We start from the raw sequence: 20294 nt of genomic DNA, 5'->3' as shown, positions 1-20294 counted from the left end.
TGTCCTTCGGTGATCAGACTAACTCTGGAGAGTGAAATCAGCTGTGCTGCAAGGTTCTTGTTAGTCTCTTTTAAATTGCTGGTGGTCCCCACCCAAGCCATTACTACACATCATTACTTCATGCAGTCCTCCTCTAGGGAATGAAAAAATACGTTCCACAGATTAACCCCATACACGTACTTCAATCTGCCACCAGAAATCATGAAAACAAAATGCGCTACAATATACTCTGGAGAAATTTTAATAGCTGTTTCTTAGGAAACAGCTGCACCACTCAATTTCAACTTTTTAACTTCCTCACTGGGTCACTGATTATTTAAATACAGATGAGGCTCAAGATGGGCTGATTTCAGCATATTGTGACCCTCTGTACATCTGGGGTGGCTACGTGTCCAGTTGGTGTCCTAACATAAATAAGTCCAATCTTTTGCCAGTTGTCCCAGAAAGCAAGTTCAGCAGCTGGGATTTACCAAGAAATACAGCCATGGTACAATTTCCATTTCTTCAGCTACATCTCCATGATCTTAAGGGTCTTTTCCAATCTAAATGATTCTACTATCTCCTTCAGCCACAGCCCAGAGCCAGTAGGAAACAGCACAAAGGAGCACCTTGTGATGGTAAAATCGCAAACGCCAGAGCCAGGTAGGCTGGTCCCTGCACAGAGCCACTAAACACAGCAGGACGTGGCGGTTGTTCCCATGCAACAAGAGACATTCAGAGCAATCACAGAGTTTTTCTTAAAAAACCCACAGAAAATATTTAATAGTCTTACCTCTCCCCATTATTAAATCACTGCCCTTGCTGTTAATTTTCCCCCCCCTTGTTTACAAAGACATTTTAACTCTGCAATCTAAGCCTGGAAGGTTTATTTTTAAACCTGCTGGTATCTAGCTGCAAATAACTTTCTGCAAATAGACACGCCTAGAGGGGACACAGTTTGATTCTCTGATCCAATAAAAAAATACAAAGAAAAAGAACAAGAAACACCAAGCATTCAAACCTGGGCCTGCTGGAATGACTTCAGCCTCCTCTTGAATCGAGATGGAAGAACAAAGTCACAGCCCTTGGCAAGGAAAGCTAGCTCTCCTCCTAAGTCTGGGTCCCTCCGCAGAGAACTCTCCTTGATCATCATCCTGGTCAGCTCCTAAGCAGATGTTGCCCCTTCCAGAAGGGGCACAGGGACTCTGTAGGAGACCACGTCAAGACCAGCACGTTGCTTTCCTGGTTTTGATTTTTACAGGCAAAAAATGGCAAATGGCTTCGACATACTATGTCTTCTCCCTCTTCACAAGGACAACAACTAGAGATCTTATCTCACTCCTGAAGTCAAACCTCCCTTTTTTAACTGATATTCAAAGTATCTTTCAGTACCACCAGGATCTTCTGCCTTCTTGTAATACTTTAATTGAGAAACATGATCTACAACAGAATCTATTTCACTGCTGGCTACATGACAGACAATCTGTCCTTGGCTTGTAATAGGCCAGGGGTAATATGGGAAAGGAAGCACCCACCACCACTACCAACAGCGCTAAAAATAGGTGCACTGCAGAAGTGGCTAAATATACCACCTTCCCCAATAGCTCTCACTTGATGTGCTTCGGTGCTGAAACCTGAGGTGCCAATTTGCATCATTCAGACTCAGCTGGAGTTAAACCGCACGCTCTCGGCCAAAGCCCGTGCATGGATGATGGCAGTGGTTTGAGGGCCCCGCTTCGGAGGTGATGAAGCAGAAGATCAGCATTAGTTCCCACTCTAGACCAAAGGCTGTAATTTTCAAGAAAACCATCAATTTTTCCTTCTTGCTTGGAAAAAGCAGATCATCTAGCATCTTTAATGCCAAGCAAGCACTTAAGGATGATCGTGGATAATAAGCTCAGGCATTCTAAAGCAGTTCATAAGAAAACGTTTCATAAGGACACCAAAATGCATCATTCTTTTTATGTGCTTTTCCCGTAACTCTCACAAGGCAAAGGCAAAGCAGTCCTCAATGGACAACAGTATACTCTTTGTCTGCATGATTTTGAGTGAGTAGATTTCAAACTCTCGCTCAGACTTTGTCTGGGCTTGTTAAAGCTTGTTGAAAGCTTGTTAAAAGAGTCTTCTCCCTTTCCTATCAAAACAATGGTGCTGAACAAAGGCCTAAATCCAGATCTTACTCCACAAAATGAATAAACATCTAGTCCCATGGTCTGCCTTCCCCACTTTAAAAGTCCTAGCTACTTTACCAGTTTAATTTCTAAGCTTAGTAACATGAACAACATCCGATTTCTAGTAGAGCTTGCTTTTTTCAAGATGCTGCATTTGAAATGAAAAGGTCTCACTGAGCCTCGTGAACAGAAAGGTTTTATTAGACATGTGCCTCTGATATAATTTTCCTGGGTTTATGTAGATGGTCCAAAGTTAATTCCAATTCAGCATCAACATGACTGGACTACAGATAGAGATAGAAACAGCCTATCCCAAAGGATAGTCTTCTCCTCATAGATCTGCTCTTGTGCTGTTAAATAGGCTACTTACTAAAGGAGAGAGACCCCCCAGCTGACATTCACAAAAGCAATTTTTTTAATATATTGCCCAAGTTTGTTTTCTCTTCTGTTGCTTCTCAGTCACCAGGCCATGGTCCCACAGCCTGGGCTGTGGAACCGAGTTCTTTATGAAAGAAGAACGAGAACGTAGCATCGTTTGGGTCCCTTTAGGTCACTGTAGCTGTGTCTGAACTGTGCAGCCTGGGAACTGAAAAAGCTCTGAAGTCCAGATGTATATTCACGGCTACATGTCTGAAGAATCACAGCATTATTACGATGTCATCAGCCCACTTTGCCACGCGTCTTGCAAATTAATATGAAGCCTAACAGAGTGGCAGGATGTGGATGGGCAGGAGAAAAGGGGCCCCAACAAAAGAAAAGGGCAGGCAGGCATTTTAACTGGAATTGACACTCAGTGAAGGATACACAGATCCACATGCAACAGTTCCGAAATAGATTTTGTTTTATCTTACTCTGACAATTTTTTCTAAACATTAAGGCAATGCCTAAAGACCCCACAGGGCTCCATGGTACTGCGAGTCCCGCACACCTCATACAGCAGCATGTCAGAAGGTGATTTATTTTAAATCATCCGTGGCAAGTGTACTTACTCCATCTTCAACTGAACTCTCACTCTGCTTACAGGCTGCCACTCCTCTTACAGACTGCAGAAGAAATGTAGCCCAAAGAACTCCTCATACCTACAATTGCATCCAGACCAGCTACAGCAGGCTTTAGAAGATGTATGTGTGAAAGAGTCATACTAATCTAGCAGCTAGTAGCTGCTATTTAAAAAAAAACAAACAAAAAACCAACCAAAACCACAAACACAACCAAACACTAAAGACAGCCACATACTTTTCATTCACAAATTAACCAGTCACAAAAGATCCTGGAAGTTTGCATTTTTTTTCCACCGATAACCTAGAAAAAAAAAAAATTATCTGAAGGCAAGGCTTGCTTGTCTGAATTGCAGTTTCTTGCACTGCAAGCTCCTAGCATGATACTTCCTACTCTCAAAACACGCAAGGTGGGTATAAATAAAAGCGTAAATATACAGTACTATTGATAAATTGACATTAAGAGAATCTTGTATCAACAGTTTCAAAGTCAACTGGACAAAATCCACAGCAGAAAAATCTGGTATCAACAGCCTACAGATCAACTGAACAAACTACACTCAGATCCAGAGATCCCTCTTTGCTACAGGACCCAGTTTAAAGCACAAAGGTGAGAGATGCCAGAACACAGAAAAAAAAATCTCACCTGTGCCTACAGCTGGAGGCTTAGTCCTAAAAGATTTGGACGACTGAATCACCACAGGACTTAGCTGTACCCCAAAGGCCGACCGCAGCAATGCAATGCACTCTGCATAGCCAAGAAGGGCACCAGTTCAAAACAGATTAAACCTCTCAGGCCTGACTTTTTCCTGGTTTTAGAGTCAATGAGGCTGAAAAACTCAACGTGTGTCATTAGGCTTTGTTTCACCTACCTTTAGATGTCTACTTCAAGACAAATCAACTTCACACAAGCAGAGACTGTATCTACCCTGATTACAAAAGGTGCCCACATGCCACAAACACGTCCCTAAGTGTTCGGTATCCATTCTTTTAATTCTTCAATTTAATCCAAATTAGTTTTTTCTCTCTGTCATCTTTGATTCTAAGATACTTTAATATTCATTTTCTATTTTCATTTCAATAACTATTACCAAACAGGAAAAAAATGCTCTCTTTTTACTATTTGGGTTTAGAAGTAATGAATATTTCATGTTTGAAAAGAGGGCAGATTGTGTGTATAGCTTAATTAACAGATATTACCAATATCTGACCAAAACTATTTGTAATATACGTAAGAAAAAAGCTGATTTTCCAGAAGAAAATTCATATTCTAGTTTGGATGCATTTTGAGAAAATGTGATTTTTTTCATGACAAAGTTAAAGTCACTATGATGTTATAGAAGCCACTTTTTAAAGTTAATCACCCCACACGAGATCCTTCATAAGCGTATCATTAAATTTGCAAAGAAGCACACAGATTTATGGAGTAGCATTTAGAAGGGGCAGAATGATGAAGTTGCCAGGTCAACCTTAACTTCATATATTATGAAACAGTCTTAATTCCAGTCAGAGTCGTCCTTGGGCCACCTGATTAAGCATGCAACACAGACATTTTGATACAGCGAAGCAAGGTGTGTGGCTGCAGGACAATGTTTTAGAGCACAGCGAGTTAGGAACATTTCTGAAAGTCCCGGCAATACCCACCCCATCAGTCACGCAGGCGAGGCAGGACTAGATAGACGCTGCCTAGAGCCAGCCCAGAGCAAACATGTGGCAGCAGGGAATGGCTTCTGCATACTCAGCTCAGGGCTCTGCCACCTGAGATACAACGTGGTTAGACAAGGTGGTCTGAAACCATTTATCACCCCTGCAAACTGTAAACCCTCTGCTCCCAGATCCACAGTCCCTGCCCAAAATCAGTTTTGTATCACCCATTTGACCTGAGTGTGAGCAATTCCACTTACTAATCTGGCAGAAAACATACCTAACTAAAATTTATGGCTTGTATACAAGCATCACAGACAGTATAAAGAAAGATTCAGAGCTATGCAATAAGAAGTAAAGGCGTGGGTGAGAGAGAAAAGGGAAACAGGACTGCTCTTTCTGGCTCACTACACCGTGAGTAATCCTTTTGAGAAGAGATACCTCTTTTTCTATCAAACCCTGGTCCTGGTCTCTGTTCCCAAAATTGTTCACAAACTTTATCCAACAGCTCTTAAAATAAAAAGCATGAGGACTTGGAGCACAGTGCTGCACTACCCAAACTCAATTCTGAAAACAGAAGAACTAAGTTTCTTACAGACTTTTCTAGGGGGTACTTTCACTAGAGTACTAAGTATTCTGCAAGCAATAACTGAATTTAAATGCTTTGTCGAATGAGCTATCCTGTACAACTGGTAGACCAAAGGCACAGAAAGGTTAAGGTCAAAAACATCCACCACTGACTTGTCCAAGGACTTTGCACATGACAACATTTTACTCAAACAGTAGCACCCTTTACCTTCCAAAAAAAATCCCTGATACTCAGCATTTCTGCAGAACACATCAGAGAATCCCAACAGCCCCATCACCAACTTCTTCACTACTCACTGGTTCTAGTTTCTCCCCCATTTCCCTCACATCTGCCAGTCCACCCAGGACTCCTTATTGCCCTCCTATCTAGAGACAAAAATATAGACGAATATTTGGGTTATTTGCTAGCCTCTAACAGACAACTGTTTTCACTACACTATTTGTTTCAAAAACACATATTAAAAAAATCAGCTTAGGACAGGCACACAGAACAGGAAATTTTAAAAAACAGTTGGAGGTTTAGAGATAAGCAATGGAAAACTGGACCTCAGAATGGGAAATGTTGGATAGTCTAAAAGTATGCAATGCTTCCTGGCCTGCCCGAAAGCAGCACGATGTGCTCGTTAAGTGCCCTGTAAAACTGATGGACTTCTCAAGTATTCATTTTCCAGCTTCTAAATATTTCTGTTTTGAAAATGAAGAGTCAAGTAATTCCATTGTTCTCTGTGGAGAATTATAAATGGGTTTATGATGAAGGGAAAGTCTGTTGCTGATATGTTAGCATGGATTTCAGCACAGACAGGCCAACTGAGCCAGCCAACAGTCTGAAGTGGGTCTCCCTTTCCCTTTTCATTGCTTCAGACGTGAAGGATATTAAAACTGTCACAGCCTTTATAAATGAAAGCTGCACTGTGTCTTCATCAGTATTAGATCTCTGAGTTTTTTGTGTGTGCGCACAACTATTTGATAACAGGTTTATGAGCCCTAAGAAAATATAACAAACCCTTTACACATTATTCAGGCACATGTGTGTGATGCTGAACCAGGATCCACGTGGAGCTCCAGCCAGGTGCAGCTACCCAGGAACATGGATGTATTCCCTAAACGCTATACCTAGAGAGGGCCTTGTGTGCGCAGCCAAGTGTGTGGCCACATCCATACTATAAATGACAGCAAGCCCCAGAGCAGGTGTAGAGCCAGGCAAATGCCTTTTGCCCACTCTGCGGAGGGCTAACTCCCTCTGAAGGTGCATCTAGGCTGCACAGTGCTTGGCCCAGGCTCCTCTGGGTCCCCAAGACAGTTATTCTCTCTCGTCATCTTTGGTTCTAGATGTTGCATTAAATTGTGCACGCCAACCATTCAAAAGCAGCCATTGTGGTTTTCGCTTAAGGGTTGTTATATTAGATCTCTAATTCCTCCCTCCAAGCAATTTCACACCACCAGGCGTCTACACAAAGCAAGGGCTGCACTGCTGCATGGAAAAGAGCAGCTCTCGTAGTACGGGTGCATGGTGTATGCCCCCAGAAGGCTGGCTGGGAGCAAACTCACGGGCCAGGGCTGGGACTAGGGAAACAGAAGCTGGTAAGGGACCAGACTAATAAGCTATTTGACAGCATAAATGCATTACATTTTCAAGTATTATAGAAAAACTGCCACAAAGTCAGTGTCACACCTTATCAAACACTTTTTTGTTTCAAGTTCACAAGTTAGAAAATTTTGTAAATGAATACACAAGGCAAAAACAGCTATTATAAGAGATAACTTTAGAGCTTTTGGAGCTGCTAAATTCTACACTCTGAGGAAAAAACCTCCTTCCCTTGCTGGAGATACCAGACAAGGTTCTCTCGCCATTTTCTGTCAGTAAAGATGCCCAGAAAAATATCAGAAACACCTGGAGAGACCCTGGTCTAAAAAGATCTCAGCACTAGGGTCAGACACACCCCACCCACTCCCTTTCAGAATCGCACCAAATACTTGTATTTTCAGGCAAGTAGACTGTTTTGAAGACATGCACATCATGCTTCAACTGTAAAGAGATGTGAAAGTTAATTATAACCTGGGTACTTTTGAAGTGCCTCCGTGGAAGGTGCATTTTGGAAATCAAAGCCCTCTGTAATACTTTCTATGCTCTTGGAAGTTTGGCACCAAGTTGTCTCAAAAATCTGGCACTTACATGAAAAGCATCAAGGGCTGGACGGAGACCCTTGGCTTCCGTCTAAAGCAGGCTCCCATCAGGACCCTTTTTCCTGGGAAAACCTAATTCTCATTTGAGAGATACAAGCAACAGAGACTCCACAATGACTCAGTACACCAGAGACAGGGAAAAGAAAATTAAATCTTCCTAGATTCTGACCTTTGTGCCATGGAGGATCTCTCTAGGAACTAGTGACGAGGAAGACAACAAAGGCTGTTGGAATCTGCTCGGAAATAGGAAAGGGAGAGATGGCACATCCAGTTCTCACTGAACTGGTGAGAGGCAGCCCAGTACCTGCTCCCAGAAATAAAGCAGTTAGCCGATCGAATTGCTTCTACTCCCTGTTATACAGGACCCATTCGCACCACAAGCAGCCAGCCTACAGGAGCACCAGCAGGAAAGGAACACGCTGAAAGGTGAAATTGCATGTCAAGGCGTATTTTGTTTGCTTAGAGGTTTTTGTTTCCTTTTTTTGTTTGTATTTAAATACTACACTTCTGCCAGGTTGAGCATGTTATTCCACACAGTAGCACCCAAAGCACAATGAATCACTTAGCAGATGGAATTATTCCCACCCCATCTTCCCATGATTGTTTTAGTCACTAGCCCATCAAAGGTTTGGTTCTCTTACCTTAATCACTTCTGGGGCCTGCTGAATTGAAGCTGAAACGGAGTCTCTGGAGGCAGCCCCAGCACAGCTTTTTTGCCCCGCAAGGAGGGTCTGTGAAGGAGCTGTTAAAGTTTCCTGAAGAATCTGCATCACTTCCTTCTCCTTGGACAAGCTTCCCTTGCCTGTCTGGAATTCCACGAGTTCCTGGGCAAAGTCCTCAATGCTTTCCAGGATACGCAGTAAAAGGGCTTTGTCATCCTCTTCCATTTTATGACCATTGGTTTCCATGATTTTTGACAAAGGGGAAGCAGGGTCAACAGGTTTACTTTTGGATTCAAGAGCCAGCGGTAGTACCTGCCTACCCTGCCAGCCAAACACCTGCACACCAGCAGGTTCGCTCTCCTTCGGAGAGGGTTCCCTCAAAGTTCTCTCCATTTTCTGTGAGAAGCACTCCAAGTCCAGCAGCAGTTTGTCTATCTCATCCTTGTCTATCTTACTGCACATCTGTTCTCCTCTGGAGATATCAGCTTGGGAACCATGCAACACAGCATCTGAAACTGGTTTTAAAGGACTAATTTTCTCAGAAGTGTGGGAGAGCTCAACATCTCCCACTCTGGCACGTTCTGCTTTAGCATCAGCAGTTAGATCTGAACAGCCAGCTAGCCGGTAGCTGCGCTCTAAACTCTCCCAGCCCCCTTTCTGCTCTGCCTTCTTTATTTTCCCTAATGTTCTTACCCCATCAGACTCCTCCTCAATGTACAGAGCCTCAGTGGAAGACATGCGGTCAGAAGGGCTCGTGGCTGGTAACTGAGGTAGAGCATAAGCATCTTTCACAGCTCTCACACTGTTCTCGCATGGGACGCCGCAAAGGGAGTTTGAGGTGAAGCTCACGGTACTTGTCTGGACGGACTGAGAGGTGCTTGTCACCTCACACTGATCACCTGGCAGTCTGAGAGGAACTGCACTGGAGGATGGCAGCTGAACAATATCTTCATACCTAGGCGGCTGCTCATCTCCAAATACTGGGGGGAAGGGAGTTTGCTGCAAGCCATGAAAACAGTTAACCAGTTCTGTCAGGTCACTAGCTTCCTTGTGTCCTGGTGGTTTGAGCTCAAAGGGTAGCTTTTTCAGGTAAGAAGAAAATCTTGTCATCAGGTTCATATATATCATTTCTGAATTAGCCAGGGCATCGTTGCTGCTCCCTCCACTAACACTGTCCGCAGACTTCTTTTTGATGCAATGTTTTATTATGTCTGTGCACTTTTTCAGATCCTCTGAGCATTTGAGCAAGATGTCCAAGCACACCTTTATATCTCCACCAGAAGAACCATCTAGCTTGTGTTTTTCCAAAATCTGAGTAATGAAGTTTTCTTCAGAGAAAGAATGAGGGGAGAAGGGAACCACAGGATTCATAGCAACTTCTGGAGCATCACTGCTCTCCTGCCATTTCTCCACAGGTGAGGGACTCTGCAAAAAGCCACACGGGGGGCAGTTCTCATCATTGTTGAAGTGCCCATAAATCAAGTCAAAATCAAATGACCGTCTGCTGAATGATTCCGACCGAACTTTCCTTCCCTTTCTGTAGGCCACGTGACTGGAAGAGTTTCTAGGCTTTTCAAAGGAGAATTCCTTTATTTTACCACTGGCAAGGTTTATCGCCTCACCGGTAATGTCTTTTAAACTGCTGGAGGTTTGCACTGAAGAACCCTTTTTTATTCTTGGATTATTTGGGAGGATTTGGTGATAGTCCTCATTTCCAGGCAAGGCAAGTCCATTTTCAGGAACAGGAATTTTATGGTCTAGGTTGGCATCTTGGACACTGAGCTCTGCACAGACGCTGTGGTGGGCAACTATGCATGTCACTCCTTGCTTAAACACTTGGCAAGTCCCTGTGCAGTAATGCACCGTGTGCTGGAAGTGCTGGTCTATCACTACACTGCTGTAGCAGTTCACAGAAGTGACCATGAGCCTGTAGGTTGCTGCCATAGCACAGATCACACGTGGAAGCGACGCTTCAAAATTCACCACAAACTTAACAGGAAAAAGTTCACCCCACACACACTTTTCACAGCCACACCAGATTTAATAAAAACAACCTAGTGTCAGTTGAAAACACTGAAGCTACATGAGAAACTACTGCCTTGGAAAGCCCTAGTCAAGTCTGGAGTGGTATCAGCAGTACAGTTACAACAATTAGTGCAACTTGCATATGGTTTAATTTAAGGCAACTTGATTCTTGTACTCCTTGCAGAAAGCTCTGCTGATCAGAGATGCAGCACAAGCCGCTCCATCTCCAACGGTCCAGGTAGCTTCTCCAGCAGGTCATAAGTTTCCATAAAATCTCCAGAATCATAAAATTCAGCCAGTTCTTGGGCAGAAGTGACAAGGACAATGATTTTTGTTTGACCTTTCTCTCTTTTTTGGGTGGGTCAGCAAGAGACAGATAACCAAGTAGCACGCACAGACAAAAAATCCACAGTCTGCTTGTGACATTCCCCTCTCACAGTGGTAAGGTAGGTCCCTGCAACAGAAAAAGGTGAACATCATTATAACTCATGTAACATGCAGTCTTGTCTACTACCAAACATATGGCACCAGACCATAACCACCAACGCGCAGGCTTGTGCAGAATAAGAGTAGGCTGATATTTTTCCTTCGCTCAGATCTACCATATAAGAACACTGCTGAGGAGCTAGCCTATATTTATACACAGGCTCTCTGTGTGCTGCCGTTTTAACAGCTCTATTTTAACCACTCAATTTTTTTCAGACTTGCTTTTTTTCCTCCCCAAACTGAACAAAACGTTACCCCTAATTCTAATGGAGTAAGACATTATGGTCATGTTGTGAATTTCTGACTTTGCTTTTCTCTGCTGCTCTTCGCCTTATCTTTAGAGTCTCAGAAAATGACTTTCGGGATTTCCAAGTTCTCTGGATTATAAAAAGCTGTGAACAGCCTGGAGCAAAGTAGATGAATGCCTCTAAGAATGCATGGCCTTTAGTAAAGGCCACATTGGCTTCCATTAGCCTTTCACCGAGGTCTCTGGGACCCTGGCATAATATTTTAAAGGAGGAATAACTGTTTTTCTTTCTCTTACAACCCATAAATAGCAGCGTATTTTATTAAGGCAGTCTGCTGGTGTATACATCAAGAACAGAAAGTAACATTTGTTTAAATGTTAAGCCTGTGAAAACTAGGAATTGAGTGCTTGACACTTTGCATCACCATTTCCAGCTGCATTTCCTATCATCATGCTCAGAATTACATCAGAAAAAACAAAAGTGGCTTAACTTCATTTTGAAGAGATAGGAAATCCTGAATTTAAGGGTCTTAATTTGTAGACATTGTTTCATCTCTCTTTAATACTTCAATAATCAAATTAAAACACCCAAATGAAATTCTGAGTACCCTCTATTCCTGTACAAACCAAAAATCCATTTCATAAAACACGACTGTGTCACAGCTAAGTCACACTACAGCACAGGCTTATTTTGTTATTTTGAAAAATAAATATCTACCACTATGTGAAAGGCCATACCCGCACCTGATGAAAGGACTGCCCACCACGCACATTACATCCCACCTACCTTAGCTCATAAGCCTGTACAAACATACTACACAGAAGGGATGGACCTTAGAGTTTGGTGCTGTTGTAATTAAGGACTGGGGATTACACAGGACTGCTAAACATACAAGTTTTACGTATTTTAAAGCCTTTATTTGAAATTGAGAAGCACTAATTTAAGAGTATTTGATAAAACACAATGTGCCATGTCTGCTTATCGCAATTAGGTATTGCACGCTGTAAAGAAACCTTCCTGATTTGTTCTGTGGATCATATAAAACATTGAAATGATTAACCCAAGACTAAGCGCCGCTCCAACTGCCATGCTGGTATCTGTAACAGGCTGCCACCTGCCCACCAGGCACGGCGGGCCAAGCTGCATGTTGCACCAGGCAGGGCCAGCTCCCCAGCGAGCCTCCGTGCTGCACTGCTCCCCCCTGCACCCGCTGGCACTGCCCCAACGCCCGCAGGGATGGGAGCGCCTTCCAGAGGGATGATCGGAGGTATGAGGTGTGCCCCAGCCACAGCAGTGAGTCAGGGTGCCAGGGGATAAAGGGCGTAAACAGAACCGTTTTTAAACCCCCGGGTGCTTATACCATCAGGCATAAACCTGGGTAATAAGACTCCACACCCTCCAGTCACTTGAGTCTTGGGCTTCACCATCAGGTGTGCTCAATGCTCTGCTGAATCACAGCCACAGTTAAAAAAAAAGTACTATTGGCTCCCCCATGTCTTCATCTTATAGGACTTAATGGGCTTTGTTCAGACAGGAAACCCCCTGCTTCTGCGCCTCCGGAAAGTCTAATGATCCACAGACTCCCTGAGCACACCTTCTAACACATCCAGGGTAAGAAGTGCTGCTTTACCTTTCCTGAGCCTCCATCAACTACAGACAAGCTTTCTGGCATTTCCTGAAATAAAAGTTATATACTATTTCAAGAAAGTAGAGATCTTCAGGACATCAGATTTGATGAAGAATTAATATTGCGTCTAAAAAAGCGTATTTTTTATGACTTTCTTCTTTCTTTCTCAGAGCTCTTTCCTCCCTGCATGTTACACACAGCAAGGAGAGACTGGTCTTTTTGCCAGCAAAGAATAGTCTGTGTTTATACCTAATTTGGGAAAAAATTACATCTTAAGTTATTTCTTAATTAGAGAAATAATGCATTAGACTCACTATCTCCTTCTCCTGTATTACTCCAAGGATGATTTCCTCCCTATACATGTAACTCTTCCACTGGGACCAAGTCAGTTCCTCCAATCCTTCAAGCCACCTTCAAACAATGAAGCTTTTTGCATCTGTAACAGTAATTTCACAAGGAATTCTTCAATGAAAAGGTCTCCTACATTGCCAACCTAAACTGACGTTTTTAGTTAAACTTTAGTTCAACTTTTTCCAGCTATGGCCAAGTAACAACGCTCTTCCCACCATCTTATCTGTCTCCACTTCATACCTCCCAAACAATGGTAGGTGCTCGTGCCTTCAGCCATGGCTCGGCCATGGAACAGTCAGCCAGCCCTTCCCGCTGCGTGCGAGGCAGGCCCTGCAGCCACGCTTTCTGCCTTCCCTAACCTCTTTCCAGTTATTCTGTATTTCTCCAGCACTATCACACAGCACCATAACCCAGATGCACAAGGCTAACACAAGATCGCTGCCTCCTGCCTCTGCTGTCAGCACCTTTTACTGCTTTGTCAGGGAAGGAAGCAATCCAAGAATCAATACCAAAACCCCCGATATCCTCTTTTCAACCAGATTAACTAATGTCTTCTCAGTGATTGTTTACTAGATGCTTTATTATCACTGCCTGCAAAAACATGCTAAGGTTATTCAAGGTACTCGAGTCCTTGACTCCAGCCATACAAGACCAAAACAAGAAAATGCTACAGGCAGCACAAATGCATATAGATGCAGAGCAGAAACTGTTTTTCTCCGTTTTCCACTGGCTTAACCAAGGTAGCATACCTTGCAGCTTTATTTAACAGTGATCCATCAAACATGATCCAGCGTGTAAATCTAGTCAAGACAAAACCCAGGGGAAGAGCATTCCTGTTATCAGATGTTGGAACCTGGTCTCAAGCTTGGCTTGAATGGGCTTTTGTTGTGACTTCTGGTTGGTGACTAAAACCTATTATGAATAGCAACAATGGAACGACTGAATGCATTAGGAAACACTCATACTTCGTCCTCTTCAGCTAGCCATTTCATTCCAGTTGCGACTCTAGAACAGCTCCCAGTTCAGATATAGGGTAGAAAGAGTCTGTAATTGGGACTGCTGCCATGAAACCAACTCCAACCCTGACGATACAGAACTGGCTTCACAATATAAACTATGAATGAATAGGGCTTCTTGTGTGATCGCAGAATAATGCTTTATGTCTTTCCTATCTGCGAGATGACATGAATCACTTTCCAAAGGAAAAAATTATTGCAGATACTAATTATATAAAAGGTTATTCTATAAGATACACAAGAAATTCTATTCATGCAAAGATTACACTGGAGTTAAATAACTGAACAATGACAATCTGTTAGGATGGGGACCGGCAGCCAGCACTTGACTTACTTGCAAACTGAAGTCTAGGAAGCTACAGGACAAGCCTCTACTGCCTCTGAAAGTCTCAGATTTGGCAGAAGTCTTCTTGAACTATTCTCTGCAGTACTAGCAACAGCATTATTAGCGATCAGAAGTTAGAAAACACCGTAACATGCCATATAGCCCTTTCTGCACCAGCACACAGCATGGCTGTCCCTATGTAACCATGCTCGTTTCTAATGGAACGGGTGGTAGGATAAGCTCTCCGGTTTGGTATTCTTGGAAAAAAAAACAAAGACAGAACAACAGGTTTGCCATTTGGAGAGCCATCAGTATAGTTGCAAAACTATCATCCTATCTATGTAATCAGGTGTCAGGTCTTACTCTTTTAGAGGCGCTTGTAGTGCCAAAAAGTAGCACATAACTGCATCTTCTTATTTAGAAATACTAGACTTTTATTAATTTACTGAACAAAGTAGATCTGGGAGCAAACTATACTGATAGGAAAAAGAAGCAGGCAAATAACAAAGCGATGTTTTCTTTCAAATAAATTTTTGTAGCAAATCCACTGCTGAATTCAGCAGAAGTGTTACAACGAGCCATTTACATCAATTATTTTGAATCCCATCACAAAGGAACTGATTTACAATTTGCTATCACTTGCACAACTTACTTTCCAAAATAGTTTGCATAGCAGACTAAAAAGAGTAACTTTTCTTTCTAAACTGAAGTTGAAAAGAAAAAAATAATCTGAGTTGCTCCTCTGTCCTGTATTTCTCATATATTTACAGCTTATATTATAAGCTTATATACATTTTTATGTCCTTAATGGCAGCATGTATAAATTAATCCAAAAGGACTGCTTCACAGCTAGGACTTAGATGGAGCTGCAGCTGTGATGACTTTTCAGTCCTTACGACCAGTGGGAATGTGACACACATGCATACATTTCAGCTACAGTAAAAGAAACCAAGTACAATTGCACCTGTAAAGTTTTAGGATTAGCGGTGCTTATACCACTTACACTGGCAAGGCATCTTGAGTTTAGTTTAAAGATGTTTTAGCACCAAGCTACTTCATGCTTTAGACTGCAACAGATCATAATGATGACAAATGTTGACTTGCCTTATAACCCAGGTCAGAGGATCTGACCTAGCCAAACTGAGTACTCCTATTTGAACCAGAGCACATTTCTTCACCTGCTCAAGTGCAATATTTAATTACATGCACTATAGAAAAGGGGCCATTGTTTCCAGTTTGAGTATGTTCAAGATCAGGTTCCAGCAAACAGGTATCAGGCTTTCTTAAGCTAAATTAAAGTCATTGCTATAGTTCTCTTCTGAATTGTCTGTAATTTGTTATTGTTCTTAGAAAAAACATAAAGGAGGTGGGACTCATCTCATTTAAGCTAGCTACCTAGAAATGAAGTGTTAGGTACTCCCTGTAGGCAATGCAGAGAGGCAGGCACCTCAAAAAGAAAGTCACCCTACTGAGCTTAAAAAACCAATCTAATTTTGAGATTACGAGTTAAATTGGATGAATCTCATCCTTCAGGATTAAACAAGAACACAGGAACAACTGTATCCGTCTTCAACAGCATCTACATGCCACTACTCAAGGAACAGTATTAGAAAAAGATGTATGGTGTTTCCTAGGGGTACTCTCCTGGCCTCCAACTGTTTTCAGCTCATGTTGAAGCTGGATGTGACTTCTGTGTACTTAGTAACCTCCAAAGGATATGCCTTCCATGTGGTTGGATATCCCCTGGGTTCAACAAAAACTGTTTGCACTCAGCATCTTTTGACAAGACATTCTACCACTTGCCATCCCGCCCAGTTCTGTCACTCACCAGCTTCAATACGTCAAGTTCAACAGAGCACAAACACTAGACTTGTACGCACATTGTCCACAGCATTCCTGCATTTAGAGAACTCCACATCATCCCTCTGCCTTCTCTCTTCTGGGATTATTAGCCCACATTTCCTCAGTTCTTGTATAGAAGCCACTTTGCACCTTTGATTTCTACTGCCCTCTCATACGCTCTTCTAGTTCAACTACACACTTTAAGATGCAGGAACCCAGACTGTGGACAAGACCCAGAACAGATGAGAATCACATTCAGAAATGAATTTTTTAACTGCCTTTCAAAAATTATCACCACCATCTAGTGCTTTCCCCTTCCAAGCCTCACTATTTTCAGGTATACATTCTCTAGTGTCTGCTCTCATAACCTCCTGGGTTAATTCATACATTCTGTCCTTGCTACCTATCTTTCAAGAAGAAACAATGATACTATTGTCCTTTGTAAAACGTGCAGGGACCTACCGATAGAACCCTCTATGCAAGAGGAAAGCATTCACTCAGGAGACCTACATTTTCATACAGTCTCAAAAGAAAGGTTAGGAGACAGGCAACCACAACAATCCAAAGGTCTTGAACAGCTTGTCTGTGATGAGTGAGCGAGGCAGACCAGGCATTTCAGAGTAGAAGACAGATTACTTTAGAAGAACACAATAATCTTCTACAGAATCATGAATGGCATGGGAAGGGTGGCACAGGGTCTGACTGCTCGCCTTCCCCTCCAAACCAAGAACTAGGTGTGATCAAGCAATGCTACAGTAAGCAGGTTAACACAAGCACACACACAGCAAACTTGTGAAATGTCTCCAAGGATGCCACAGATCCAGAAAGGTTCTGGGGAATCAAGGGGCCATGTTTTAATACCTATTCTGTCAAAAGTCACTGCCTTTTGCTTGGGCACCACTTGACACCATTTAATTCTTGTCATGTTTGGATGACAAAATAAACAAAGTACAATTGCTTCATATTTGCGTGATTGCAGACTGCGATCATACCCCCTCCTTTTACCCATCCTACTTCTAATCATGTATTTTCCAGGCTAAGGTCCAATTTATTTGATTACTGTTTTTGTAAAAGCTGCTTCAATCACGCTCTTCAGTGTTTTTCCCTCATCCGACCACAGCTCTTAGGGGCAGACATTCTCTCCTCTCCAAACATTGAGGGGGGTTACGTTATTCATTACACAAACATACCACGGATTTATACCATGGCTTTTGCTCTGCTTTCTCTCCTTTTCCTAGAGATCTCAGTCATTTCCATTTGCACCCCCCTACCCTTTTTTTTTTTTTTGACTGCTGCCATAAGAGTTTCACAGAGCTTTATCTGCATTACTTAAAAGATCTTTCCTGAACGGCACAGATTCTTAAGAGCTCATCACTGCATAGACACTATTAGCTGTTCCTCCCTGTGCACATTATTTTGCATCTACTAGTATCAAGTACCACTGCCCTACAACCACGTATTGTAAGAACCTTCTGCAACTCCAGCCACCTTTCGTTTCTGCTACCCTAATTTTGTGTTTTTCAGCATATGCTGTCACTTCATTACTCAGCCTGTCTTCCAGATCACTTATAAGTGTGTTGAGCAACACAAGCCTGAACATAAGATTCCCCTGGGATTCCACTAGTGATTACTCTTCACTAGAAAAGATGACAGTTCTTCCTACACTTTAACCAGGTATTAATTACTGAAAAAAGCTACAGTCCTACTCCATGGCAGTTCATTTCCTTTAAGAAGCATTAACAAAGAACTTTGTTAAACCATCTCTGAAAATCCAAAAAAACCAGCAGAATACTTGTTCATTTGTCTCTTGTGCCTTCTTGCTGAATAGCTTCAGATCTTCTAACTTTACCACTGCAAGAACGCTGAAGTCCAGCTTCAGTTGAACTATGAAGGTCACTGCAATGGAAGCACTCATCAAGGCAGGCTTCCAAGTAGACATGACCTTGAGAATCACCATCAGTGACAGAATGATAAATACTGCTTTCCAGTTAGTATGGGTTTGGAGAAGTCAATTTTTACAGTAGGAAGTCTGTTTCGTAGATTTATTCTATAAAAAGATATTCCCCAACACTAACTTAAATACAACCTCTCCACATTTACAGCAGCAATGTAATGCAAGCCCAACACTCAAAAAGATTTGGACTAGTATCAATAACAGTTACACTTTTTTAAAAATAAACCTGGCACTAGAACCTAAACCATTGTTGTAAAATACTGCCTTGCAGTTAGTGAATGCAGTATTATTCAGTCTAATTCCTTCACGTTAAGTCATGGGATTATCTAATATCCCAGTGCTGCTATACCCTTCCCAAAGACCAGCATGCAGGGTCCTTGAACACAAGTATACTAGGAACCGGTGTGGAAAACCAACGTATGGGCCTTGCAAAGCTTGTCATTAGGCGTATCAGCCAGGGAGAAGGCTAGTTAATAATATCAAGAAAGATTTCACGCTTCTCAGCTTTTCCCAAATACCTTTCTTTAACTTTCCCTTTGCACAGAGACTTGGAACTAAAACTGACCAGACAGGAATTTGTGTCCCATGAGACTGGTTTCCAGTTATACAGATGAGACAGCAAGAGAGTAAAAGCTCACACAATTTTTCCACATAACACCCATCTGTTAAGTATAAATAATCTGCCAAATAATTATTGTTCCAGCCCCATGTCTGTATGGAACTACCATTTAATTTTAGCTCATTTAGCAGGCCCCCAGTATATTAACATACCTGTTGAAGCTTAGCAAAGCATGAGCAAAAAAAATAAAAGTTATTATAGGAAGCATAAGCCTAACTGTGCTTCATCATGCTGACAGAAAATAAAGTGACCAACCAGAAAACACAAGAGGTGAACAAGCTTCAAAAGCACATAATTAGGAGGGCTCAGAGCAGAGGTCAGAAAGCCAGCTTGATTAAGTGATGTGTCTCTTGGCTGTTTACAACCTTATATGGTAAGAGATAATTTCATATTATCAAGACACATTTATTTCTCCTGGAATCAGTTAATTTAGGATTAACAGTATCCAATTACTTTACACAAATCAAAGTGATTTTATTAACATATTAAGATAACAAAGGAAGGGTGGTATCCAAGATGGCATCCCCTCAGTCATTAACCTTTGACAATACTAAGGTTACAATCTACAGATCCCCTGAAACCATCTTGGAAACTTACAAGTTCAGTAAAATTTCCCCTGCAGCAGACTAGCCATCTGCTAGTGATCCACAGAGTGAAATAAATTTTTAATTTAATAACAAAAAAAAATAAATTGGTTTTATTCACTGCCCATCTACTCAGATCTCATACATTTCTCCTTGCTGTCCTATCTGACTTCACGTCTTACCTGTATCTCACTGCTCTTTATTCACTTACTTCCTCATGCATTCAAGGTTTTTGGCAGTGTTCTCTAAGGTGACAGTCCATTTCTCCCGGGTAGCCTCAGTCCCCAGCCCATACCTGGCCCCAGCTGGAGGACCACAGCTCATCCACAGCTCAGCAATGAGAACAGCGAAATGCTGAGCTGGGGAGAAAGGCTCCCACTCTGTGCTGCACGCCCATCCTCTCCTCTGAGGCATAATCACAGGAGTCAAAAGCCAGCAGTCATTTCCACCAGTCATACCTTCCACAAGCCCGTTCCTGCCAGCCTCCACCTCACACTGAGGAGCAGCAGCTGTTGAAATGTACCAAAAGGTGCACCGTGTCCCAGCCTTCAAGAAGTCTGGCACTGCTACAGCTTTTACTGCTTATGACTTCGATAAGCCACACCAGAGGCACACAGACCAGTGCGATCAAAGCAACGTGGAGTTTAAGGGAGCGTAACTTCTCTATCCCATTTCCTCTGCAGAGGAAAATTAAGGGTGTTTTAGCCTGACATCCTGGTAAGACAGAGAAGTAATTTCCCCCGGGTTTTTTTTTTTCTCTGTAGTAACTCAGGGAGCTTTACAAAACAAAAAAAGAACTTACATTGATTTCTCTCTCTTCCCCCTGTGTATTTAAACAGAAGTACCCTAAAAAGACAAGAGATACACACACACAAAAAAAAAAAAACCACAACAAAAACACCCAACAGAAAGCCAGATAAATCTAAAGATTCCCTTATTCTAATTTACGTAAAACAGCAATAGTTCACATTCATGAGTCTGAATATTAATT

The 20294-nt window shown here is 42.2% G+C and overlaps 1 protein-coding gene across 2 annotated transcripts in view; it reads right to left on the bottom strand.

The window, feature by feature from the left end:
- LOC119157101 (serine/threonine-protein phosphatase 2A regulatory subunit B'' subunit alpha-like) overlaps nucleotides 1-20294 on the bottom strand; it is a 60870-nt gene that overhangs the window by 38067 nt on the left and 2509 nt on the right. For both annotated transcript variants that reach the window (XM_037407656.1, XM_037407657.1), the window contains exon 2: nucleotides 8206-10705. In XM_037407656.1, the coding sequence (XP_037263553.1) occupies nucleotides 8206-10170 (1965 nt within the window). In that variant the 5' untranslated portion in view covers nucleotides 10171-10705. The remainder of the gene's footprint in view (nucleotides 1-8205; nucleotides 10706-20294) is intronic.

The sequence above is a fragment of the Falco rusticolus genome, chromosome 13 (genome assembly GCF_015220075.1).
Source record: "Falco rusticolus isolate bFalRus1 chromosome 13, bFalRus1.pri, whole genome shotgun sequence".
Classification (NCBI taxonomy): Eukaryota; Metazoa; Chordata; class Aves; order Falconiformes; family Falconidae; genus Falco; species Falco rusticolus.
This window is presented reverse-complemented; position numbering and strand designations above follow the sequence as displayed.